Source organism: Periophthalmus magnuspinnatus, chromosome 5 (genome assembly GCF_009829125.3).
Source record: "Periophthalmus magnuspinnatus isolate fPerMag1 chromosome 5, fPerMag1.2.pri, whole genome shotgun sequence".
Lineage (NCBI taxonomy): Eukaryota > Metazoa > Chordata > Actinopteri > Gobiiformes > Gobiidae > Periophthalmus > Periophthalmus magnuspinnatus.
In genome coordinates, this window is record NC_047130.1 from 25,475,619 (window position 1) to 25,500,417 (window position 24,799).

Genomic DNA, 24,799 nt, shown 5'->3' on the forward strand with positions numbered 1-24,799 from the left:
ATGCAAGACTTTTCATTCCCTGAAGTTGTTGTAATATAAAAAGTCAATATCCGTGATGAGAAAAAAAGACTCTAAGAAAACCTGTAATGCATCCTAACTAAATGTTGTATTCAATAGATTCTGCCATTCTTAATCACTAAATGACAATTACTGCACATTGGTAAGAAAGTGAAAACAAGAACAGCCTAGGAAAAAGTAATTCTAATATGTTTTTGCTGTCTCAAAAATATGAAAATTAGTAACACATTTGAAGATTAGATTAACATTGATATCTGGAAGCAATACACAAAATAATGAGGACAATCAGGCAAACTGTATAGAGAGATGCAGTGGTGTCCTCTGTGAAAAACAGGCTATGTCATGAAACACTCTGAATGAAGATGATTGGAGCGTGAAGGCGGAACAGTTATTTTGGGGGGAGCTATAGGCTGATGGACCAAATCAGGCATTGAGTGACATCTGCCTACCCTACAGGTTTAAGAGGGTCAAAGGGCAACTAATATGGGAACTTTCTATTATAGAGGTGCGAGCTGTAAGTTATTTTAGTTCATCTAAGAGACACAAAAACGCGAGACAACAGGTAAAACATAGACAAGTGACAGGTAGAGGGTGTTGTTGTGCAAAACATTTAGATTAAAAAGTGTTATTAGTGAGTGCAAAGGAATACTGAAGAGGTATAGTGAGCAAAAGTGGTCAAAAATGAGCATGGAAATACATCCAAAGAGTGAGAATGTTATAAGGGTGAGAGCTATGAGACAAGGTGACTAATTCTCCTCTGGCTGGTTGTAAAAAAAAAACACTCAAGAATACAAGTCAATACTACAGTGGAATAAACAGTTGTCAATAATCACCCATGAGTAATAAATCGTGAATAGGCACGTACTGTTGGCATTCATTGATAAATCATTACATGCTGGAGATCAGTGTGACTCATTAACTTTTAAATACCATGCACATTTGCAGATTCGATAATATTTCCATTTTTTCTGGCATTCCTTCAGTTGTTGTTTTTTTGTTTTTTTTGTTTTTTTCTCAAGGCATTTGCAAGTTGACAATACTTGGAGTATGTTGCAGTGTATTCATGGTTCTCTAAACAAGGCATACCACTACTGGAGAAGTCTGTTAAGGGGTAGCAATACAATTTGGTGCATGAGTAAAGTAGCATGAAGCTGACATTCTCCGGGGTATATGGGGAGGATAAGAGTATTGATAATGTTTTAGTTATGGTCACATGACACAGGTGTGATCCTATACAGGCAAACAAAAGGGCAGTCAAAAACAAAAATGAGTTCTGGCCTTTGCTCTGGGTTTAACTGTGGTTTCTATGACTACAAGCTACTATGCTGATCGTGGGATAGGTCCGGAGTATTTTTACTGGCAGTAGGGGGCGGCATAAGCTATACTCTGTCTACTGGGCATTCAGAATACTCCGCGTACATATTTGCCAACTCTCAAAGAAAAAAAAAATAAGTAAAAAGATTGAGCCCTCTGATGTAAAGCAGAAAATCAGCCAGATTTGAATAAACTTGCCAAAAGGAAATGTGCATATGTTATAAGATTATGCAACGCTTTACTATGAGGGATCTGCGCACCAATGGGAATACAGAGAGAAGGCAATTATGCAGTAACAGCTGTAAGATCAACTTGAACTATTGCTGAAATCAAAAACTTCTTACATGCATCCTATATTGGCACAAATGGATGCTTAGATACTTCGATCCTCAAGTTAGAGGTCGTCGGAAAAAAATAGAAATAAAAAAATAAACTAAGATCTAGTAAGAAGACATGAAGCGAGACGTGAAAGGAGAAGAGAAAGGAGGGGGATTCAGAGAGATAGAGAACGTTGCATTGGTCAGATAATCAGCGGGGATTATCTGAGCTGTGCCGGCTATACAGGGAAGCACTTACCCTTGAGTCCAGCTAGAAGACAGCAGGGTAAGAAGGGACAAACCAGAATATAACATAAAGACTAGCAACAAGGCTGGAGGAAGAGAAGAGATACCCTGACCTAGCAGCTACTAGCATCACTCAAGAAGGGTAACAGGCAGAAAGCATGAGAAAGTAGTAGAAAACACAACTGAAAAAACAACAGCCTATATACCGATATGAGAGTGTGTGGTGGATATGTGGCGAGAGACATTGTGTAAAGAAGGAGAGACAGGGAAAGAGAGAGAAAGACAGAAGAAGAGCCATAGAAACAGGTAGAGAAAAAGTCATGTGTCCTCTTCACTCTGCTGCAGTGCGTTGATCTGGATTTCACTTTAAGTACTGTCAAACTCCAGAGCTGAAGATCCAAGTAAGTTACTGTCAAACGGTAGACATGAAACACAGGAAGACCATTTACGCTTCAGTCTAGTGTCTTTCTTCCTTAATTAAATGTCCACAGTGTGTTGTATGTAAGTGTCAGTGGTTTTGAGTAGAGCTATGTGAGTAACAGTAAAATAAATTAAAGAAAATCTAAAGATCATAACAGAAATCCAAAAATAATTCTGAGGGGCTTTAACACTGAGCTTTATTTTCAGTATCACTTTGAAGAAGCTAGAACTTTTGATATTATTTGAGCCAAATTTCAATTTTATCTATGAAACAAATGGGGTACTAATCTGCTACACTAATTGTGTTGAAGAGTTAGCGCCTGACAGAACCATCTTGCATTCATATTGTATTTTGGCAAATTAATCATGTACCCATTAAGATTTTAACAGCCTTACCCAGGAAGAAGCTGCAAACTTTTGGAGAGATGTTTTGTATGCCTAAACTGCACAGCTTAATTTGTATACTGCAGAATATTAACCGGTCATGACACACTTGACCAGGGGAATAATTACTCCCTATCTGAGCATTAAAATAGACTTTTCGCAGCAGAGTGAGGAGGCTGTGTATGTTATGGTCCCAGTGCCATTCAAGAGCACCAGGGTTGAAACATGTTTGCGTGGTGTGCCACAATGTTTCAGGGAGGAAGAGGAGGATCTGTGCCACTGTGGGGACGCTTTGAATGGCAACAGCTGGCATCAGAGAAGTCAACTAACCACAAGAACACTCACATACTGGACAAAGAAACCAATGGAGAAACAACATAGACTTTAGGTGGTTAAAGATTCTTACAGTTCATGTCTTTAGATTTACTAGTATGTAATGAGAATACAGAAATCTGTATACATTTGGATAAAGTGCCAATTATTTAAAAAATAAGATTGTACTTTGCGTTCAGTTGTTCTGAATAGCAGGATCTATTATTTTTAAATTATAATGAAAACATACCTTACAGATTTGGGCATACACTTTGACTACTGCTACTTTTTATTCTCAGTAATGATAAAGAACACGATACATTGAACAGACAGGAGTTTGTACAGATGGCACACTATTGTGCATGATCTTACCTTCACCTTTGCTACATGAGTGGTGCTGCTATGGGTATATTAGCAGAGTGGTTAGCATGTGCTACAACTTCCCTTTACAACTATGAATATAACAATAATAATAATAATAATAATAATAATAATAATAATAATAATAATAATAATAATAATAATAATAATAATAATAATAATAATAATAATATAGTAAGGGCAAAAGTTGTACTGTCTTAATCCAACCCCATTTAGTCATTCTTACTTAATGCATATTTTCACATTGACGGGCCAATTTTTGAAGATTACAGTCTTATCTTATTGATGGGGTTGCACCTTAAACAGTAGCGGTCCATCAGATGCTATGGGATTCCGTGAGTTGTGTGTGCGTGCTTGTGTGTTAGTTCTACCAGCACATTTGTGACGGCAGTGTGGAGCGCATGGCGTGAGACAACAATGAGTTACACCTTAACATTGATTTGTGGATGAAAACTGCTGCCTGCTATAGGTGAGCTTATGGGTGAGGTACACATGTGGTGCTACTTACAGAACTGTGAAATGGGAGCGTCCATCTGAGCAGACACGCCCCCTTTGGAGTTGAGTTTCTGGACCTGAGTGGGCGGGACAGGCTTGTGGGACTGGCCCGTGGCACGGTACATGGCCTGGACCCACAGGATGCGATCCTGTTCGTCGTCACTGGCAAAGATCACAGTGTCGCCTTCTTTCACTGCGTTGAAGAAGGCTCTGCCCCCATCCAAACCTGTTCAAATACATATAAGATTGTATTGTTGGTTAGTTAGCCATAATACAAATAAAAATACTTTGTGTACATTCAGATCACATGTTTAAAGTCATTATCTTGCAATATAAAATTAACTGATAAAGTAAGCTGTTTTTGTATGTTCATTTAAAAAAACATTCATACATTTAATATTGGACTATTACATTGGCACAGTGTCGGTGAAAATATTAACCCTGTTTAAATATGTTATGTCACCTTTTGCATTGAATTATGTTATGTTGATCCAAAGAAAATAATTCAGATTTTGTAATAATCTACAGTTATTTCTATTTTATTTCAAGTATTTAAATAGAACAGGATTACTTGGTATAAAAAGGATTAGAGATTGATTGTTTTTAGTGTATAAAGTCACAGACCTGGCTGTGGGTCACTGTAGTCTACAGTGTATCCGTCCAGCTGGAGAAGTTCCTGTGGTTCAGACTTCTTCTCTCTGTAGCTGCACATGGCAAATGTGTATTGGCTCACCTGAAAATAATGACAAAACATACAAAATAACCTGAAAGACTGTTCCACTTCAGCAGCCTCAAAACTACAGTTACTATTGACTTTCACAATGTAAATATGAACCTGCCAATATGAATTTTTCTACTAACCTGTACAAGGACAAAGAAACGCTTTTTCCAGCGTTTCCAAACATTCTTTCCAAATGCCCAGAGGTACCTGCCACAGAAAATTCACAAAACTAAAATTCTTTATCCAGTCAAGGTTATCTTCAGCACACTTGTATATTTAAACCATAACTCTTTTCTATTTTATATGAAGCAGCCCTTCATTAAGCACTTCAAGTACACCCTAGCCTCCACCAGGGGGTGTAGTGCACTTGACAGTATTTTTCCATGGTACGTGACTAGAAAATGAGGCCAAGGAGTGAGAGCTGGAGCTCCATAGTCCAGGCCTTCCTCACCCGCAGTGCTTCATGTTCTGAGGTTTGTCCATGCGGATGGCCAGTTTGATCCTCAGGTCCTGGTCCGGGCACGCCTTGGTAACAGTCATCTTATGGAGCTCCGACTGTTTGGGGCTGTTGGGAGTGGGGTGGAGCACAACCTGCACTCAGAGAACATAATGTAACAGATTTAATAAAATGACCATCTCCTGCAACATTAAGAGGAAAAGTGCTTGAAAGAATCTGCTGCGAGTCTTTGAGTTTTATGGGAAGTGAGAGAATGAAAGTGTTGTGGAACGGCGTTTTGCAGTGGCTCCCTGAAGAGGAGGCCTAATCTCTCTTTGCCGAGTTAAAGAGCTTTCAGGAAACGTGCCTTTCTGCCATCGCCGCTGCAGAGGGGGATCAAACAGGCCCGCACAGACAAGGTCACTACTACGGCAAGGAACATAGAACTGCTTCAACTAAAACACTAACTTTGAGGAGAAGTAGGTCCAATTACCTCTGGAATATCTAAACAAGTTTTCAATTAGGTGTATCGGAAATATCAACTACGCCGATGTTCTGCTATTTATAATACTTCACAAAACGTCAATTTCTAGGACCACATCCTGTCTCCTGATTTCCGATAGGGGTGATTGATAAGCAGATTAAGCAAATAGTTCTGTCAAAACCATCGTGGGCGAAACTGCAGGGATTTCTTTCATTTTTACAAGCAAAGCATTAAACTCCATGAATCAGAGGTAAAAGTTAAAGAATGTTCAGAGAGTATTCAAGATATCTTTCACATTTGACAGACTCATAATTTGTCTGCCCCAAAATAGGATGTTTGTCTGATCCACTGTATGGTCTGGTTACAGACGCTACTGCATTTCCTCTCCGTCGTCTTGTTTACATGCCCTCTGACTCGAGTTTCTTGTTCTCATTACTTCTATCTTCCAGGTATGAGGGGCATATAAAGCCAGAGCGCCAATTAACTGAGAAGACCCCAAATGGCCTTTGATCATCACTTTGTCTGCCATGATCATCATCATTATTATTGCTGGTGAGTTTTGATACCCTATCAATAGTATATATTGTCATATTACCAGGTTCTCTCCAATACAGACCTCTAGTTACACACTGATGACAACAACAGAACAGAAAACTTTCTGAGAATAAACATGGACAAATGTTTGCCTAAGGACTGGGGGACAAATACAGCACTGCTGTCCCCTTTGGTGTCTGTGCTGAGAGATTATGAACTATTTTTACAGCGGGATTCAAACCATGATTTTGTGTTAATTTTGAGAAGCACTTTAGCCTTGTATTGGACTGACAAGTGCTAATGTTTTATGTGCAGCTGCTGTATTGACTATGTATGCTGTAAACAGGTGTATAAAACAGAGAGCGGGAGCATCACCCTGCCCAGCTCCTTGTCCTCCAGCGCCAGCACGCCGGTGCTCTCCGTAAACAGCTTCACCTTGACGGCAGGCAGCGGGTGTGTGGTGGTGAAGTCCCCCTGTGTGCCCCAGCTGAAACACACAACACACAATCGCATGAGTAAAGCTTCCATGACATCATAGAATGTTTTCAGTATGGCCATAAATTCAAATGGTGCAGGTGCAGAGGAGACTAGACACTAATACACAACAACAGCTGACACATTAGGCACCACTGGGATTGCAGTTCACGTTGCAGGAGAGATATAATACATTTATGTAGTTCATGACATACAAAGGGACACTGCAGCAGAAGAGGCAGGATGAGACAAAATAATAATAGCACTGTCCCTTCTCCCTTCTATTTATAATCCAGACATTTCTTAAACCTGCATGATTTCTCTACAAAAGAGTCCTCATCCTATCAGCAAAATTTATTGAGTGTGTCAGCTGGAGAAAAGAGAAAAACAAGAAACGGCAGAAATCCTAAAATTAACTTTGCAAAGTCAGGCCTGTTCTGTTTAGTTACGTAAAGGTGACAGGTTTTTGTTCTGTTAAAACAACCTTTATAAAACCTATTGAAATGAGCAAATTGGACAGAAGTAATGTGAGGAAAAGATGACATAACACTCATTAAACATGGTTATGTATACCTGTTCTTGATTAGGTTATACAATATATAATATGTCCCCTTTACCTCCCACTTGGTTGCTTATTGTGTCACTTGGAATAGCAAAACTCTTACATACGTTTTTTCTTTATTCTTGTGGAACTAGATGTTGAATGTGACAAAGCAGATCAGCATGATAATATTACACACAGCAGACAAAGATGAACAAATATTCAATTCCCAGCAGCAAATGAGAACGATAAAGATTGTGATAAAGTTGCATGTTGAATTTATTTTCCCATTGTAAAAGGAAAGTGTGCAAAAGATATGAAGTTTTACAATTATGATTACAACTGAGTTTGATTTACTTTCATTTCATTTCATTTACTTTCATTCATTTTCATTTTTCACTTGAATTTTAATGAATTGTTAAAAGTGTAGCCAGAGAGTCCCAAGGCTGCTCAATCTTAAGCCTTAAATAAAGAAGGCTGGGGCAAGAAAGAAACCAAATATATGCAATAAACCTAACTCTAAACAGATACACAGAGCGATTATTTCATATGGCTACCCTAAAAAAAACAAATGCTTAAATGGTGCGATTGTCAAAAAATAAGATACTAACATGGAAATATATTCACTGTACACATCTTTCTCTCCTCTCCTCCCATTGTGTCGAAATGCCGCGTGGTGTTTTTGTAATTGTGATGAATGCAAAGCCCGGACACTGCAGTTCCCACATCCCAAGCAGCAGCTGAAGGGAGCCATTGTACCACTATGAAGGTGACCTTGTGGATCAATCTAGGCTCTATTAATAGACCTGACATCGCTGTGCAACTACAAGTCTTCCTCTAAATGATATTGAAGCTCAACCAGGTCAAATTACACACAATTACAGACAGTATAAGAGAAAATACAAGCATTTGAAATCTTTTATAGATGGCAGTTGGTTGTGTTTTGGTGATATATGTTGTTGCACTGTTGCGTTGCTCGTGTGCACATGCAATTTCCACCTACACACAAAGCCTCTTTTTGTTTGTATATAATCCCTTTCTCATTCACATCTGAGACTCTCTGAAATATGAGGTTTGAATTAATGAAGTAATCGTAGGAGTAATACCTGTTTGATTTACAATAATGTTGAAGGACATTTCAGCAATAGCCTCTGTCGCGACCTTGACCTGATAATCGATTGACAACTCTGGCAATTAACACTTTGATCGCCAGTATTTTGAAAGTATTTGACACAGAAAGAACATTGAACTGTGCAGGAGGCAGAGAGAAAGGAACTCAATGTCATACAAACAGAAGAGATGAGAAATAGCCGTTGAATTGGACCAAAAAAATGAACCTTTGAAAAGTTACATTTTCATTTTGAACAGAAAATCTTGTCTTCAAGGTTCAATCTTTGGACTTTCAGTTTCAACAATCTTTTGCCCTTTTGGTGATTATTTTCAAAGGTCCCCAAATCCCATAGTGAAAATTACAAGAATGTAGTGATTTGCATTTTAATCTGCCTTTTCTCCCAATGCACATCTTCATTTTGTAGGCTTTGAACTGCCTGTTGTAGCAAAATGTATTGTAAGGGCAAGGTAATAAATGGTAGAATGTAGAAATGATTCAACTTATGACTTAAAAGTAAATGTTTTCACTGCGTTTGGTCCTATTGCAGTTGATTACAGTTCGTGCGCTGGTGTAAGATATTTAACAGTTTATGGCTTACGTGGGCTTGGATGCTTCGGCCTGGTCGGTCTGGAGCTTTTCTCCTCCCTCCACCTCCATGGTACAGTACACAATGCGGTTCGGGGCCAGTGACTTGAGCCCTTGTACTTCCATGATCACTACCTGCAAGCACACACATCCACAAGCAATGACTCAACAGCAGCATGTCACGTCAAATCCATTCATTTTCCACTGCTTAACCTTTGCTGCAGCAGCTTATTCTGACAGCTTTGGGCATGAGGTGGGATGCAGTTGATAGCAAAGTAGGGTTTGACAACACGGATACCCGAATAACCTCCATACTAAAGCTGACTGATGCAGAAAATACTCACTTGAACCATTCCTGGATAGTTAGAGGTTTGTGTTATAACTGTAGTAGTAACTGACAGAACATTGTGGACATTTTTAAGTCTCACTTGCTGTAAAAATGACACCCACTCAACTCATTCGTTTCTATACATGAATGACTGCCGTAACTGTACTCTGCACTTTTAATAATTTTGCTGAAATTCTACTATGACATTTGATGAGACTTTTCAAAACACTACACGCCACACAGAGCTGCTGTCAATTTTCGAGGGAATAGTAAAATGCGCGGTCAATGTTTGTCCTTCAGGAGAGCAGAAGCAGATCTGTTAAAATGTAAAATGTAAATTTGATAAGACTTGCACAGGAGAAAAAGTACACTGACCATAGTGAAATGTGCAGTTCATCTCATTTCACTTCATTTATGCATCTTATTTAAATTAAACTTAGACTATTATTAAGGCACCATATTAGTAACTGTAACACTGAAAAACACTCAGTATGAATTAGAGTCCACGTAGCAGATCAGGGCATCAGGCTGTGAACATTTACAGGGTAGACGTTTTCCGCTGGAGGCAGATAATATAAGTGAGTGACATGCAATATTAAGTATTAGCAAGATTGGCCAGCAGGCATTAAGCTGATTAGTTTAAGGTGTGTATATGTATAATGCTATTAACAGTTATATCATCATGGTATTTTAATGAATAATTAATTAACATAAGAGGTTAATTATTCTATACAGTATTCTATACAAGACCTGTTATAGTTATGTGACAGCTTTGTTAATATTTTTGTATTAGTTCTGTAGGGCTGAACAATTATTTAAAAAAATAAAAAATAAAAATCTGATTTATAAAACATAAACATATATATACAAATAAACATTGCCATTGCGATTAGATTTGCACTTTATCTTTCAATAGGACTCTTTTCAGAGTTCACATGTTCACCATTAACATTTGAGAGAATATTTAACTTCAAAACACAAGAAACCAATATAATTTAGAATATCTTTGTTGAGGTCTAAAATACAGAGATAATCTTTCAACAGGATACAGACAGAATACTTTGTTGGTTTTGGTACGGTGATATTGTGTAAATATTTGATATTTTATTATGGTGTTTTTGAGTCCATGATCAGCGTCGCAGGCACAGAACAGAACGACTGTGGATTCACACAGCATCATAAATGGAGGTGCGACTGCTCCTCTTTCACAGGTGATAGCACCTCGATGAGGAGCTGATAATAGGATGACTCACATTCACATTAAAGGAGCGGGTTAAAAGGGCCGCGCCTGCTTTCACATGTGCTGCTCTTAGAACAAAGTCTAGCTGTTATAGTGATAGAATGTATGGGCTTTATGGACACTCTGAAGTTGAATAGCCTGCAGAAGAAAGCCTATTTCCATATATTAATGACATAACCCTTGACACTGAGGCCATATATATTTATTTGAAAGGATATATTGTATTGTCTATATGAATGTTGGGGGAGTGACGTGGGGTTAAACTCATATAATTGGTGTTTATTCAATTGCAGGTGGTTTTATGGCTCAAAAAACAAGTGTGATCTATCTGTGAGTGCGGTGGCCACTCAAGAGGTCTTGTCTTCATGGAGACAAGCAGGTGACAGAGTGCAGGTGGCACTGGACTTTAAAAGTATAACTTCGTATTTTTATTCTCAAATGCCAGAATTCATAGTTTAAGACAGTTGGTGTAAAGTTGTTGAAAAGTAGTTTGACAGAATCCATCAGAATGGGTCCATTGAAATAAAGTTCCTGATTGGGCATGTGCATACCTCGAGTGTGAAGGACAGCACCACATCGGACTTGGACAGCGTGTTCTCGTCCTCCTGGCCCATGTCGATGATGGAGGTATTGTGCCCCCTCTTCAGCTTCTGCAGTTTGAATTCCCCTCCTTTCGACACGGGCATGCTCTCCAAATTGGCCATTAGCTGGTTCACGGACGACTTCAGCTCCTCGATGTACATGGCCTCCATCTCTTTGGACACAAATTTGGGGAACTTGCCACCCTGGTAACAAAATGAATGAAGAAATTAAAAACTTAAAGTATTCTAGCCAAATATTTTATGTTCTAAACCTCCAAACCTCTTACTGTTATCGTTTTTGCAATATATTTATATGAACAAATGAAAGCATTAAACATTAAGTGCCTGTTGCTAGCAAAAACTAGTTGAGTACCTGGTGAGTCCTGGGAGAGCACTATAGAAAGAAGTATGATAACCACAAATGAAGGATGCAATCTATAGTTTTCCATCAAACCAAAAATATTGAACCAAATTAAAGAGCATGATAGTTCTATTTCATTGTTCTAGAGATTTATCCAGGAAAAGGTATTGTTTGCAGTGCAGGTACTCAAAAAAGAAAAAAAAAACAAAAGAAAAAAAACTGTCCTACTGGGATATATGTGAAGGTATTAAAAAGCATTTAAAATATTAGGCAATACTGAGACATTGTGATACACAGCCAGAGTAGGAATGTGTCCCATTTGGACGAGAGCAGGTGAGTGGGTGGCCACTTGCTCACAGTAGGCTACCAACACCAAGTATCACCATATTAGTAACATACTACCAACTATACAACAGGGCTTATTAAAGGGAATCTGAAGAGTCTCCTGCAGAGTCTGACTCACTCTGGCAATCTGGTCTGCCATCTGAAGACGCCCGTCCAGCTCTCTGCGGATCTGTGCAGCCTGCTCGTCCAGGTTATCCAACTGAAAAACACAAAGGAAGAGGTCAGTGAGGTCACGTGACAGGACCGAGGTGTGGAGGTATTCAGCGTCACACAAACTAAAGCGGCTGTAGGCAGTTTTCTTCTATGTATTCAAGCAAACTTGTTTTTAAAGAATAACGGTAGAAATGAGACGTGCTGCGTGCTGTATGCATCTTATCTTCCAAGAATCAGGAAGTGAGCTGTCAGTATGTTAAGCATGCTAATGTTTGTTAACATTACCCTAACTGTAAAACTGTGGCTGCCCTCTGAAAACTGATTATAAACTCTTCACAGTGAATAATTATGATGCTAGGCATGCATTAGAAAAATGAAAAATCTTTGTTTATTGATATCAAATCAAATCAAACTTTATTTATATAGCACTTTTCATACAAAAAAAAAGTAACACAAAGTGCTTTACAAAGCATTAAAATCAGTCCCACCCACCAAACCCACCCAGCCACCCGACAGCCCAACAACCCAACCCCAACACATCAATAATCATAACCAAACAACAGTTGACCTACATCATCAGAGGCTAAATTTAATACTCCCTACAACAGACGCATGGCTAGACTTGAATGGAGATTATGTCCAGATTCTCCTGGCTTTCATTGCACCTCTTTACTACTACTTTAATTATTTCCATACTTTATTTCTGTCTAAACAAAATGGATACATTTTGTGGTGTTAAAATTGGCACTGAGCCTTTCCCTTAGTATGAAAATCGAGTTTCAAATTTTCGCATTGTGGCAAAACTGACACATGCCATATTAAACTTTTCAACGAAACTGAACTGTGACTAAACCCAGAAATAAACTTGGACTGGACCAGGACTAAACCAGGACTAGAATCAAAGCAAGTCTACATCAGGACTCATTGAGCTCAAATCAGGACCTGCCTCAATGATACAGTATGAAACTATTTATGTGCTTTAGTAATTGTCATGATGCCTGCATTTCCTGTCTTCCTGTGTTCTCTCCCCCTGCCTGTCTACCTGAGCTGGGCGGAGTTCCTGACTCCTCCCGTGCGCACCTGGAGCGCATCAGCGCAATTACCTGCACCTGCTGCTGAGTATATGAGGGCTCAGCAGAAGACACTCGGGGCCAGACTGTCCGCGTGTCAACGCCAATGCTCCAGCTTAGTCTTGGTATTTTGTTGCCTGTCTGCCTGTTACTCATTGGACCTTTTTGCCACCTTCCAGATCCCTGCTCTCGCTCGTCCCTGCTCTCGCTCGTCCCTGCTCTCGCTCGTCCCTGCTCTCGCTCGTCCCTGCTCTCGCTCGTCCCTGCTCTCGCTCGTCCCTGCTCTCGCTCGTCCCTGCTCTCGCTCGTCCCTGCTCTCGCTCGTCCCTGCTCTCGCTCGTCCCTGCTCTCGCTCGTCCCTGCTCCTGCCTCTGCGCTCCAGCTCCGGTACAGTCACCCCTCTGTCTTGCCTCCTGTTCCGTCTCGGTCTCCGGCCGCTTCTCGCCTCCTGCCCTGGCTCCCGCTCTCTGGACTACCCCGGCCCGGCCTGCCCCGGTCTCGTCTCGATCCTGTCCTCGCTCTGGTCCTGACTTTCCCGTCCCCACTCTGCACTATGCCCGTCTGCTCTGCCTCCCGTTCCCTGGCTCCCCGTGTGTGTTAAATGAACTATTAAAAACTGAAATTCACTACTTTGTAAATAAACACTGTCAACTTGCCCTGAGTCTGCGCTCCTTGGTCCGCACAAGCCGTTACGATGGTAATATTCATGTGTGCTCAATATTCTCACTCACTCTGACTGTTTGTTTGTGAAACCAGTTTGAACATATGGCTCCTATCTCATTATGTCAGTATAGGTGAGCAAGCTAATTACAATCAGCGATATATTAAGATTATTCATAAAGATATGTGACTATATATGATTATAACACAAAATGTGACAAACAGGTTATGGTAGATTAATAATTATATACATTTATCAGATGGTTGATGTATAACCCAGCCTGAATGCCAAATCCACATGCAAATTACACACAGCGGTACATAGTCTGTACTGCATCTTATGCATACTGCTTTAAATATCACATACTTTATATAATGGCTAGATTGACTGACTTGAATGACATGACTGGCATTTTCATTTGTGTCAAGGTCTGGTAGCATTTAAGAGTTTAGTACAATACCTACAATACTGAAAACACTAAACTATTTTTTTAATGAGCTGGAAAAAGGAAAATGTGATTGCACAAACAAGCCCTGATTTTGTCATTGAAAATGCATTCATGAATGCTAAAATGGTTTGTTGAAAGCTGTAATCATGGCAGCCTGGTGTGGCAGCGCACATGACAGCCTCACAGGGACCATCACCATAGAGACCAATGGGCCAATGCACTGAAGCTGATTTCATTCTGCTCAAAAAGTCAAACCATTTGCCTCTAAGCATTCTAACATTAGCATATTATGTTGCATTGTTTTACACTATATGTCCTTATAGTGTCACGTTACTAAAATGGATACCAATGATGTTAAAGACACCTTATTTGTTGAGACAATAGAGTGTAATTTTCAACACACACTATTAGTTTACCACGTCTGATCGGAAACTATTCAAAGTCCAGTTTTGTCCAGTCTATGTTTTTTGTTTTTTCCCCCAGTATCAATACCTGCTCAATAGAGTATACATTACATCTGGGTATACATTTTTTGACAATCCTATATACCTATCCATATACTATTGTGCGTTTTGTCCAAGCTGAGGACACACACAAAGAGCACTTACTCGCTTGTGTGTTTTATGGATGATACGCAAATAATATAGTGCATGACAAAAAGTTTGACATGTAATTCACCATTTCAATTGGTTTACTGTTATTTACATTTGACAAGAAACTTATAATATATACTTAAAGATGTGGCCCCGGTGTAAATCGGCAGCTGATGTTGGGCAGAGTGGTATCTCATGAGGAGACAGATGACATCAGTTAGCCTAGTTTTTGCCCCGCGGAGAAATCTAGGCCCCCTCTGACACATCAATAATGAATGAGAGTTTTATATTAGCTGACACAAGCAAACAGAACAGAACCATGATGTCTTTCTCTGCTTTCGGCTTCTTGTTTTATTGCACCTATAAAAGCAACGGTAATGAAAGTTATAATAGCAATAATATTCCTAGTTACATTGCTACTATAATTATCCATGGGTCCAGAATGATAAATAAGGACAGTTGCCATAGTGATTAACATTTAAAACCAAAATCTTATATCCTTTGAATGAGAAAAAGTCCTCAAAATGTTCCATATAAATAATAATAAGTTTTTTGGGTTTCATTTTTGAGCTGTGCTGTATGATACACCAACATTAAGTCCTTGGTTTTATATCTGAATACTGCTGAAAATGAGAACAATGAATTCACCTGATTTTGCTTTTACAAGGTTATTCACAATGAAAACTAACACAAAAAATAATATTACTTTTTTTAAATGTTCGTTTGACCTTTCTATTCAGAATTTCAGAAAAAATAAAATAAAAAATATCCTTGGTTATAAAATGTCCAAATATCAAGGACTGATTGTTTGCCTGTTTTGTTTTTTTTTTTGTCTAAATTGTTAATAGTTTTTGACACTGGGAGAGCAGCCAGCACTGACCTCTCATTGGCTTTTGGCTTTGTGGTACTTTACCCACTTTGATTACATTGAAATGGCCTGTCCTTCTGGATTTATCATATTGATTCTCTGCCCCTTTCAAAGATCCTTTTAAAGGGGAGTGAGCAGAAGTCACGGGGCATCTGTTAGTAGAGGGGAGGGGGTGCACAGAGGGTCAAAAACACAAGAACAATGAGCAAACAGGCCATACATGATCAGTGAAGGTATTGATCCATCTGAATGCTACCAGAGAAAATTTCCATTCTATATTTACTTTTTTTTTTTCTAAAATTCAAAATAGCAGGACTTTATTTAAAGGCATCTTAAAACATTGACAGCTCACCAGGCAGAGTTACTTCCTGGTTCAGGGATGATAAAAATGCTTTATAATTAGATACAAACATTACAGTGGTCTCATACTGACCCTTTGAACTGCTTTTACAAGTACTGGAGTATGACAGCTTTTACTTATTACATGAAAAACTCGAGTGCACTCCCTTAAGCAGGTGTTTATTTATTTGAACTGTATATATTAAGCCACAGGGAGTTACAAGCCAGTATTTCTTGGCAAGAACGCATGGCAAAACCATATCTAAATCACTGCTTGCTGCGGCAAAGGATTTACTTTGGTCATCTCTATGGAGCAAATAATCACATTTATGGCTTTCAAATTTACTATACTATTACAGAAACATTAAACCTATCTATCTCCATGGAGACAAGCAGGTGACAAGTTACAGGTAAGATCTTGGCAAGCCCATTCACAGCCATAAAAAAAATGTAATAAAAAATGCAAGACAAGTTTAATGTCAAAGTATAAACCATTCCAAGCAAAGTTTCAAGATCCAGGTTATTTATGTGCTTATAATTACACTGTACAAATAAGGCAGGAGGCCAAAAAATAGTCTTGCAATACGCATCTGTTCCACTTTATTTGTTAAATCAGAGAAATCAGAGAAAGTTAGACAATGAGTGGCAACATAACATATTCTGCATTCATTGGTTTCCCTTTTATGTGCCTGATTCTGCTGTCTTATTGTGTCGACACCTTAGAGTGATGTTTGATTATCACTTTCAAAGCAGGCCTGATAGTGTTAGTTAAAGCCTGCTATTGTAACCAGTGGTGGCCAGTGCTCCGTCGGCCGCTCTGCTCCTCAGCTCAGAGTTCCTGTTTAGTAGAGCACATAATGTGACTTTGCCACCAGCTGCAACACAATACAGGCTCTTGAGCTCTTCCTACACAACCGCACCGCACAATGACACACAAACAACACGGAGCATCTTCACAAGGGAGGTCTTACTACCATCTTTTATGTCCCATTTAGTCTTGTCTCACACCATAAAAAGCAGATTCACCCTGGCCATAACTGTGACTGATTGTGTTCTTGCCATGAGTATGTGGTTAAGTTGACCTTTTTCCCCTGCTGCTATAGTGAAACTCTACCAACTGTCAAAACACTCGTCCAAAAAATAATACCGTGGGCAAGATCGTGCTGCAGAGTTTGTGACATCTGAATCTCCAAAGACATGTCAATGTCCTGCCCGGAAACCCAGCACTTTGGGCCTGACACTGCAGTTTTGGATGTTACCGCTTATAGGAAAGATGGGGGACGTAAGCAGATAGTGTAAAGGGGGGATGGGCAGGACCCTACTGTTGTTGCCCCTGTGTTACTTAATGCTGATGACATGGATGTAGTGGGAGACAGCAGTGATAAGCTAATATATTCAATGAAAAGGTGTTTTAACATGACTGAGGAATGTGGAGAGAGCTGTTCACAATATCACGTGTCACAGTATGACAGATATCATTTCTCTTATTTGATACTTATGCACTTGTATTACCTGTTGTATTTGATCTATTGTTTAAGACATTTTCTGTGATTTTTAAGTTACAAGGTCAAAATTCCAAATGCCATTGTTAGTTGCATCTTTGCTACATAATACAGCACTTTTCATGTTTTCGAATGCTGTTAAGGCCTGAATAATCCTCCCTTCTAACTCCCTCACCAGGATGAACAACAACTGACAAAGGTCACTCAAAACTTCAATGAGCAATAATGAGAATATGAGAGTTTTACTTTAACCGAAGTGGACAGCGGCCTAGTGGCAAAATAAAGGTGACACAGGCTCATTGCTAGCCAAACTGACAGCAGGTTAAAGGTGACAGCCCACAAACATGGCGCCAGTTAACGGCACGGTTCACGGCTGGATCCTAAAAGCCGCTGGGACATTAGCAGCTAGCTGGAATGAGGTAAAAAAAACAAAGGCAGGCTGAGTGGGCATGGCTTAAAACTAGATGAGGGCTGGGATTTCAACATCTGTGCTATATTTAGAGCAGCACTGTGTGTCTGATGTCGTGTTTTAAATGCTTTAGTTGTATCCACAGCCACAACATGCTAATTAGGGCATGTGCTTCTGTGATCCGAAACATTCTGGGATCAAAAATGTTCCTTTTTGGGAAGTTACAAAATTACTGTTTCAGCACAAACACCTCAAAAATCCATGCATAAAACTCATTGTGTTTGGAGTGAGCATCTGGCCCTATCCTGCAATACAACAGGATCGGTTGAAAAGGCAGGGGAGGTCAACTTTCAAAGCTGAGTTTTTTTGTTTTTTTAAATAAATAAGATGATTTAACATTGAGCTTACTCTTGGTTTTGTGCTGAAAAAATAAGATGCAATAGCTTTTAAATTCTTAACACGTTTTGTGAGAATGTGACAGTGTGCTGGTTGGAACTGGCATGCAATTTCTACTGTTGCCTCTTGACGAGGGTGCTTTTGGAAGAGATTTTTATTCCCAGTGTGGCTCTTCCTCTCTATATACATGTTGAGAATAATTCAGTTTTACCTTGGAATGGGTTTAGTATTATTTTCAACTTTTGCACGTACATCAGATTTCAGAGCTTGCCGCGCTGTCTAGCATTCGTTTGCATTTTGAGCATGATTGCCTATTTTTGCTTGGATGTGGCTGTGCAGGCATAAATATGTTTCTCCTCTCCCAATCCTGTGTGCAGTGAAGGGGCTCCATTACACAATTATATCAGCTAAGGGCTAAACCAGGAAGGGCTCAAGCCTCATTTCCCAAGTAACAGTTGCTGACAAGACAAATTAAAGTGGAAGAGGGGGGCTCTTTTTCAATGCCCAGAGGAAAGCTGATTTGAGCATGCATTCAGTCTGAGCCCCACAGACAGCACTGTGCGTTTGGGGGGAGTCTGAATCTGATGATCATACCTACACCAGCAGGTAATTTAATCTGACAATTTAGTTTAAATAGCTGGCATTGGGATTTTAGTGAAGAAACTGTATATAAATAATAGAATGATTTGAAATTATGTGTCTGAATTATGCAATACAAATTAAATTTCCTTCAACTCCTTGTCTATATTTAGCCTCATTGTGTTGCAATTTGTCATATAGTGAATTTTTTTATTAATTTTTTTCCCCACAAATGGACTCTGTGGTGGCCAATCCATGTGTGAAAATGATGTCTCATGCTCCCTGAACCAGAAGAAGGGAAGAAAAACTCCACTGATGGAATAACCTGGTCATTCAGTATATTCAGGTCTCATTCTTTGAGCACAGACTGTTGCTGAACCTAGACCTGACCAACTGCAGGAAGCTCGGACCTATTTGCTTAGTTAAATCCAGGTAGCGACTTTTTTTTTGGCCAGGCAGTGTATCATAGTTTGTGCCAAGTAATTAAAAGGACATTATGTACGTTTTTAGATCTGAAAACTATGATCTGATCTACTTCAAGTATTTTTGGCAATAAAACATCTGTAACCAAATAAATAGATTGACTGGAATGTTAAGCGCAGTTCACCTAAAAAAAACCTGTTAGTTTCATCGTATTCATCAGGGAGTCAGAGGCTGGTTAACACAGTCCCACCAGTTTGACCTTTCCTCTCAGTCTTTACTTTGACATGAGAGACTCTTGCTCTTCTCTTCCCTTTTGCCATTTACTGCATAAATGTAAATCCATGCTCAAAAACATGAGCTCTGATTCTTAGCCAATCCCTGGAAAGCTTTCATCAAAATCCCAGCCACTGCGAGCCGTGCTGCTGTGCTCTGCTGCTTTCACTGAGCCTTGTACATTCACAATATGGAGGCTGCCCCAGTCAATGTACAAATCGACTTCTTACAACATGATCAAAGGCAGCCAGCTACAAAAGTGCATATGTTTTACAACTGTTTGTTTAGCCTGGCCATTCTTTAGCTGTGTCTCCATGTTTAGTGTGGGAAGTGTGAAAGGAAGTTACTAGTAGCATTTTCTCTGGATTATTTCTGACCTCAAAGAAAATCTGCTGCTAGAAAAAATAAAACAAGACTAAACATCCAACAACAACAACAACTCAAGAAATATGCTCTTTTTATAATGTTATGAAAAATAGGCCTCACACCACCTGCTAAAACATAAAATTCTTAGTTTTCTTGGTAAGTCTGTGGCGGAGAGCTTTGTTTGTGCAGACCAGCCCTAAGAAGCATCTGCATTTAGAGGCAGATGGAGTATTTACATTTTAACATTACAACTGGAGTGTTTCATTGAATTGCAGGTCTGTGGAGCTATAAAAAGGCAAAATAGTACCATTGTCGTCATACTTGAAATGACTAGTCGATGCAAATTTGGAGAAAGGCTCCTTTCCTACCCTGCTGTGATTAAACTTTTAATCCAGCTCCTGAAGAGAGAAGCCATTACTGCTGCTATAACAGCTGCAGTAAAGACAATAAGGGAAAGATAGCACAGTTCCACATGTGCACTTAAATGTCTCCTTGCAATTTCAACACAGGCCTCTATCTAATCAAGTATTGATGGCCTGGAAACATAAAACAAGTCTTATCTTAAAGGAAATCATTGCACTGACTATGTAGCCCTGTAAAGTTTAAATCAACGAACCCATGTTGGGCACTACACAGAACAGACAAAGGCAAGATGGCACCAGCGTGTACCCGGAGTCACCTGCTCTGTTTAAACTGTTGCTTGCTGTGGCATTGCTTTGTATTTTGTGCCAAGATATCTCTGGACTGCTAGTCTACAATTGCCAGGCACTTATTAATCTAAAGCGATCTCATGAAATTAATACTTTTTTTAATACTTAATCACTATTTTGAGGATCAAGCATCCAGATTCCCTCCTCACTTGACATAGGTCCTGGCCTACCTGCTGCGCTCACCTGTGTCCTTACAGAGGAAGTGGGCCAGAAACATTTTAGTGAGAGTAAAGGGCCAATTCTGGAGTTATTTCTCATTACAGCTCCTAGGGGATGCAGCCTGTGAGCCCTGCACGCCTAGACATCGGCCTGTGTCACTTGCCACTGGTGGCACCGCTGCACAAGCATCTAGCCAAGATGCCTTTGAGATGCCTCCAGTTGCTGCACTGTAGCTTTACACAGGATCCAGAGGATGTGACTCTCCGCTTGGGGCTTTTGAATGTTAGATCATGAGCTAATAAAACATTTCTCTTGAATGCACTTCAAAGAATTGGATTTTATGTTGCTCACAGAGACATGGCTCAGGCCCAGTGAGTCTTCTCCATTCCTAGAGCTTTCACCACCTGACTGTTTCTATCTAGACTCTCTTCGGCTTACTGGCAGAGGTGGGGGGCTAACAACAGTGTACAAATCCAGCTACATCTGTAGGCAGGTTCCAATATACTCGTTTTCATATTTTCAGCTTTCAGAGTAAACCTTGACACCCCGGTCCTGTGTGCTTTGGTGTATCCAAAGTTCAATAAAGATTTTATTCAGGACTTCACAGATCTCCTGACGGGCCGAGTATTACGCTATGACCACTTTTTGATTGTCAAGGATTTTAATATTCATGTCTGAATCCAGATCTCTGGCAAAAGACGTTTAACTTATTCCAGTCAGTGTCTGGCTCAGCACACAAGAAAGGACACACCCTGGACTTGGTGTTGTCAAATGGTCTAGATGTAAATCTAGACCAAAAGATCTGCAAAACACACTTTGCCATGTTTTTAGTTAGTCCATGTTTTCCAGCACTCAGAGAGCGCACAGTGAACTCTATGATTGCCTCTTTGTTTTGTGGTGCTTTCAGTGCATCTGAATCTATGACTGGACATGACTGGCGAAACACCACACCGGATGGTCTGCTCTCTTATTTCAATGACACTCCATTAAGACTAACGTGTACAAACCCTGCAGCTTTGGCTTAATGAGAATATACGTGAGGTCAGGCACGCATGTAGACGTGCTGAGAGGAAATGGAAAAAAAAACTTCTACAGGTTTCTCTGCAAATGCTAAGAGACAGGCTTGTTAAATATCAGACAAAAAATAACCAAAATACAGTTACTCAAAATAAATATTCTACATGTATATTTTTGGTACATGTAATTAGTTGCTTCCCAGCCTGAGGGGCTTGGGTCTGTACTGTGATATTATACTAGTCTATAGAGCAGATGTGTGAACTCCTCTCCACTGTGTCTCTCACCTGACAGGCCTGGTACAGCAGTTGGTGTTCAAACTTCTTGATGCCGAGAATATTCTGGAACATTTCGTACAGCTGGTCCTTGCTGAGGATGAGCTCGGACGCTGCGCTGGCGGTCATGCGCTGCTGGGCTTTGCGAGGGTCTTCATCTCCGCGGTAGATGGTATCAAACTTGGCCATCCACGAGCTGAGCACTGTCTCTTTGCTCAGGCCATCTATCTCTGGCAGACTGCGCACACGCTTCTCAATGTGCCTCTTGAACACTTCCCTGAAATCACCCGCAGAGAAGCCTCCGCTCTGCACAATCTTGGCCACGCGGTCACTCTTTAGGAACACCTGCAGGTAATTACAGGAGCAGTAGTGAGTCAGGGTAATGTACTCATAATGTGGGCGAAAGAGGCCTGTCACCATACTTTGTATAGTACAATAAGATCTGAGCTGTTGGGGGTCGAATAGGCAGCTGCTACAACTCATTAAAGATCGACTAACTAAGAACTAAAGTGTTTCATTCAGCTTTTATTTTATTGCAGCTCATTTCTGTCACAAAATCTTCCTTTTTCTTTCTACAAGTTTTTTTTTATTTTTTATGCTACAATAAGATTTGAGTAGTTGTGGGTCGTGACTCATTAAAATGACAAATTACAAAAAGACTACTTTCAGCATTTTTAATAGCAGATAATGCTTTAAACAATATTGAACATTTAGAAAAATTCTTTACAGGGATTGACCTGCTAACGCTCTGTCGCAATATATCACACTTAAAGTTTTTTGTTGCTTTTTGTGACTGGCCAATGGAGAAAGATTCGGGTGTAGTTAGAAGAAGTATTATAATGGCATTACTTTTTAATTTTACCTATAAAATAAATGTACAATATCAAATCCACATTAAAATCACGGTATATTAAACTCATAATTCAGATTAGCAGCTGCATGGAAGGGAGGTTATTCTACAATTAATTCCCTGGAAGTAATTTACAGATGGCTTTCCCCTGACACTTCATTTCTGCAAAATAATGGATTCCTGGTGGATTTAGCCTGAGCACATGAGGATATCAGCTCGGTGGTTTGTAGAATATGGTGGCCATGTATTAGTAATATGGACTTTTCATCTAGGATCAAGAAAGTGGCGTTACAGAATGATGATTGTGTCAGCCACATGCTCTGACTCATAGTCTGGGCTGTGAATAGTGCTTTAGCATTTCACTCCTTAGTCCCTCCATACACCCAGAGAAACTAGCCATTAAAACTAGAAACTAGTCATTTTGAACATGTTGGGTTAGGTTTTTAGCAGCATTTTAACTGAGATTGGGATCAAGTCATTTCTAATCATCAGTGACATACTTGAATCTTTTTATTCGAGAGGTCCATAACCAGTCCTGCTGCAGGTAAAGTGTGTGCTTATTGTGTGTCTTGTTTATGGTGAGAACTGTAAAAAACTGAGAGTCAGCTTTAATACTGTGGCAGTAGTAAGATATTTATTGTCCCAAAAGTATTTTGCATATGCGAGTGAAAGATGCAACAGTAAAAGTAGTAAAAGTTTAAAATGAGTCTAGTCCAGTATAGTTAAATTTAACCTTACCTCTGAATAACTCTGCACAGCGTTGATGAATGCCTCATCAGCCACTATTTGGGTGTCTCCATTGAGAAAGGCCTGGAAGCGGTCCTTGGTCTGCTGGAGCTGCTGCTTGCTAATCTAAAAGGGATCAAAAACAAAACCCAATTTTAGAAAAGTTTTAAAACAAGAATGAACAGCTGATTTTTTCAGTTTTGACCACAGAGACCTTTCTTCACATGACAGGTTACTAGAGGATTCCCAATGCGAGATACAAAATCCCAGGAGTGAATTATGGATTTGACATCAGAACTCGCCAAATTCTAAAGAAACTTTGAGCAAAGGGCCAAAGATACAAACTCCATCTTTTAGTGTTCTCAGGGGCAAATATGCAGAAAATATCTTTGGCTTTTATTGCTGTTACAGAATTATAATGACAGAAAATAAACCTCTTACTACGAGCTAAGCACAGTCGCTCTTTTGGGATAAAAAAGTATTTACATGATAAAAGCTTTAAAAAAATCCAGTTATAATGGGCTTGTGTAAAACTACCAAATGTTAAAACAATCTCCATAAATTGCAATCTTAAACAGCAAACCAAAGCAGAGAATGAGGGAATATTTAAACCAAAGCAGAAGGAAACCTCACATACATACACCTCTATGTCACCACCAGGACCACAGCAGCTGTTTATGGACCATCATAAATTTCACTAATGGAAAAACTGACAGTGGTCGTCTCAAAGGCCAGTGCTATTTTGTTTGTAGTGTGATGCTTATAGGCACAGAAGTACATTCATAGTATCTTATGTTACAGCCAAAAAGGTGCTTCTCTCTTTGTATCATTCCTCAAATCTCAAAAGATTGAGAGGGTTGAAAAATGAAAGATTTCTGGTGTTAGTCTATGCTCCATGTATACTAATGCTGCCAGAATGCTAACATTTTAATATAAGGATAAGGCTTCATATCTTTATGCTAAAAGTCAATTCACAATGATAAGAAAAACACAATTTCTTTTAGGCAATTGAGTGGAGTTTTCAACATAAAATTATAGATGGTAGAAACATGCTGTCATATGCTCCAGCCCATTCGCAAAAATATGTTTTTGTGTATATAGTTGTTGAAATTAGTATCTATTTTCAATACTAGTTTTAGTACCCTTGAGTGTCTGGATATGGATTTTTGACGCCCGTAATATGTGCACATCAGGAGATCTTAGTTTAGCTCATTCTTCATCTGAAATGTCCAGAAAATGATGACATGTGCAAATGACATTTCGAGCTTGTGCTAATGTTGAGCTGTTAGCCCTGTCACATGCTACATCTCTGCATGCAGCACAGAGGCCTGCTGCTGAAGAGTGCTCACAGAGTCCA

At 39.5% G+C, this 24,799-nt stretch overlaps 1 protein-coding gene across 8 annotated transcripts in view; it reads right to left on the reverse strand.

Moving 5' to 3' along the window:
• cadpsb (Ca2+-dependent activator protein for secretion b) overlaps positions 1-24,799 on the reverse strand; it is a 57,641-nt gene that overhangs the window by 17,354 nt on the left and 15,488 nt on the right. For all 8 annotated transcript variants that reach the window (XM_033966083.2, XM_055221951.1, XM_033966082.2 and 5 more), the window contains exons 2-11: positions 23,455-23,568; positions 21,879-22,211; positions 11,747-11,827; positions 10,893-11,126; positions 8,787-8,908; positions 6,438-6,549; positions 5,060-5,199; positions 4,749-4,815; positions 4,512-4,620; positions 3,901-4,113 (exon numbers count right to left, since the gene is read on the reverse strand). In XM_033966083.2, the coding sequence (XP_033821974.1) occupies positions 3,901-4,113; positions 4,512-4,620; positions 4,749-4,815; positions 5,060-5,199; positions 6,438-6,549; positions 8,787-8,908; positions 10,893-11,126; positions 11,747-11,827; positions 21,879-22,211; positions 23,455-23,568 (1,525 nt within the window). The remainder of the gene's footprint in view (positions 1-3,900; positions 4,114-4,511; positions 4,621-4,748; positions 4,816-5,059; positions 5,200-6,437; positions 6,550-8,786; positions 8,909-10,892; positions 11,127-11,746; positions 11,828-21,878; positions 22,212-23,454; positions 23,569-24,799) is intronic.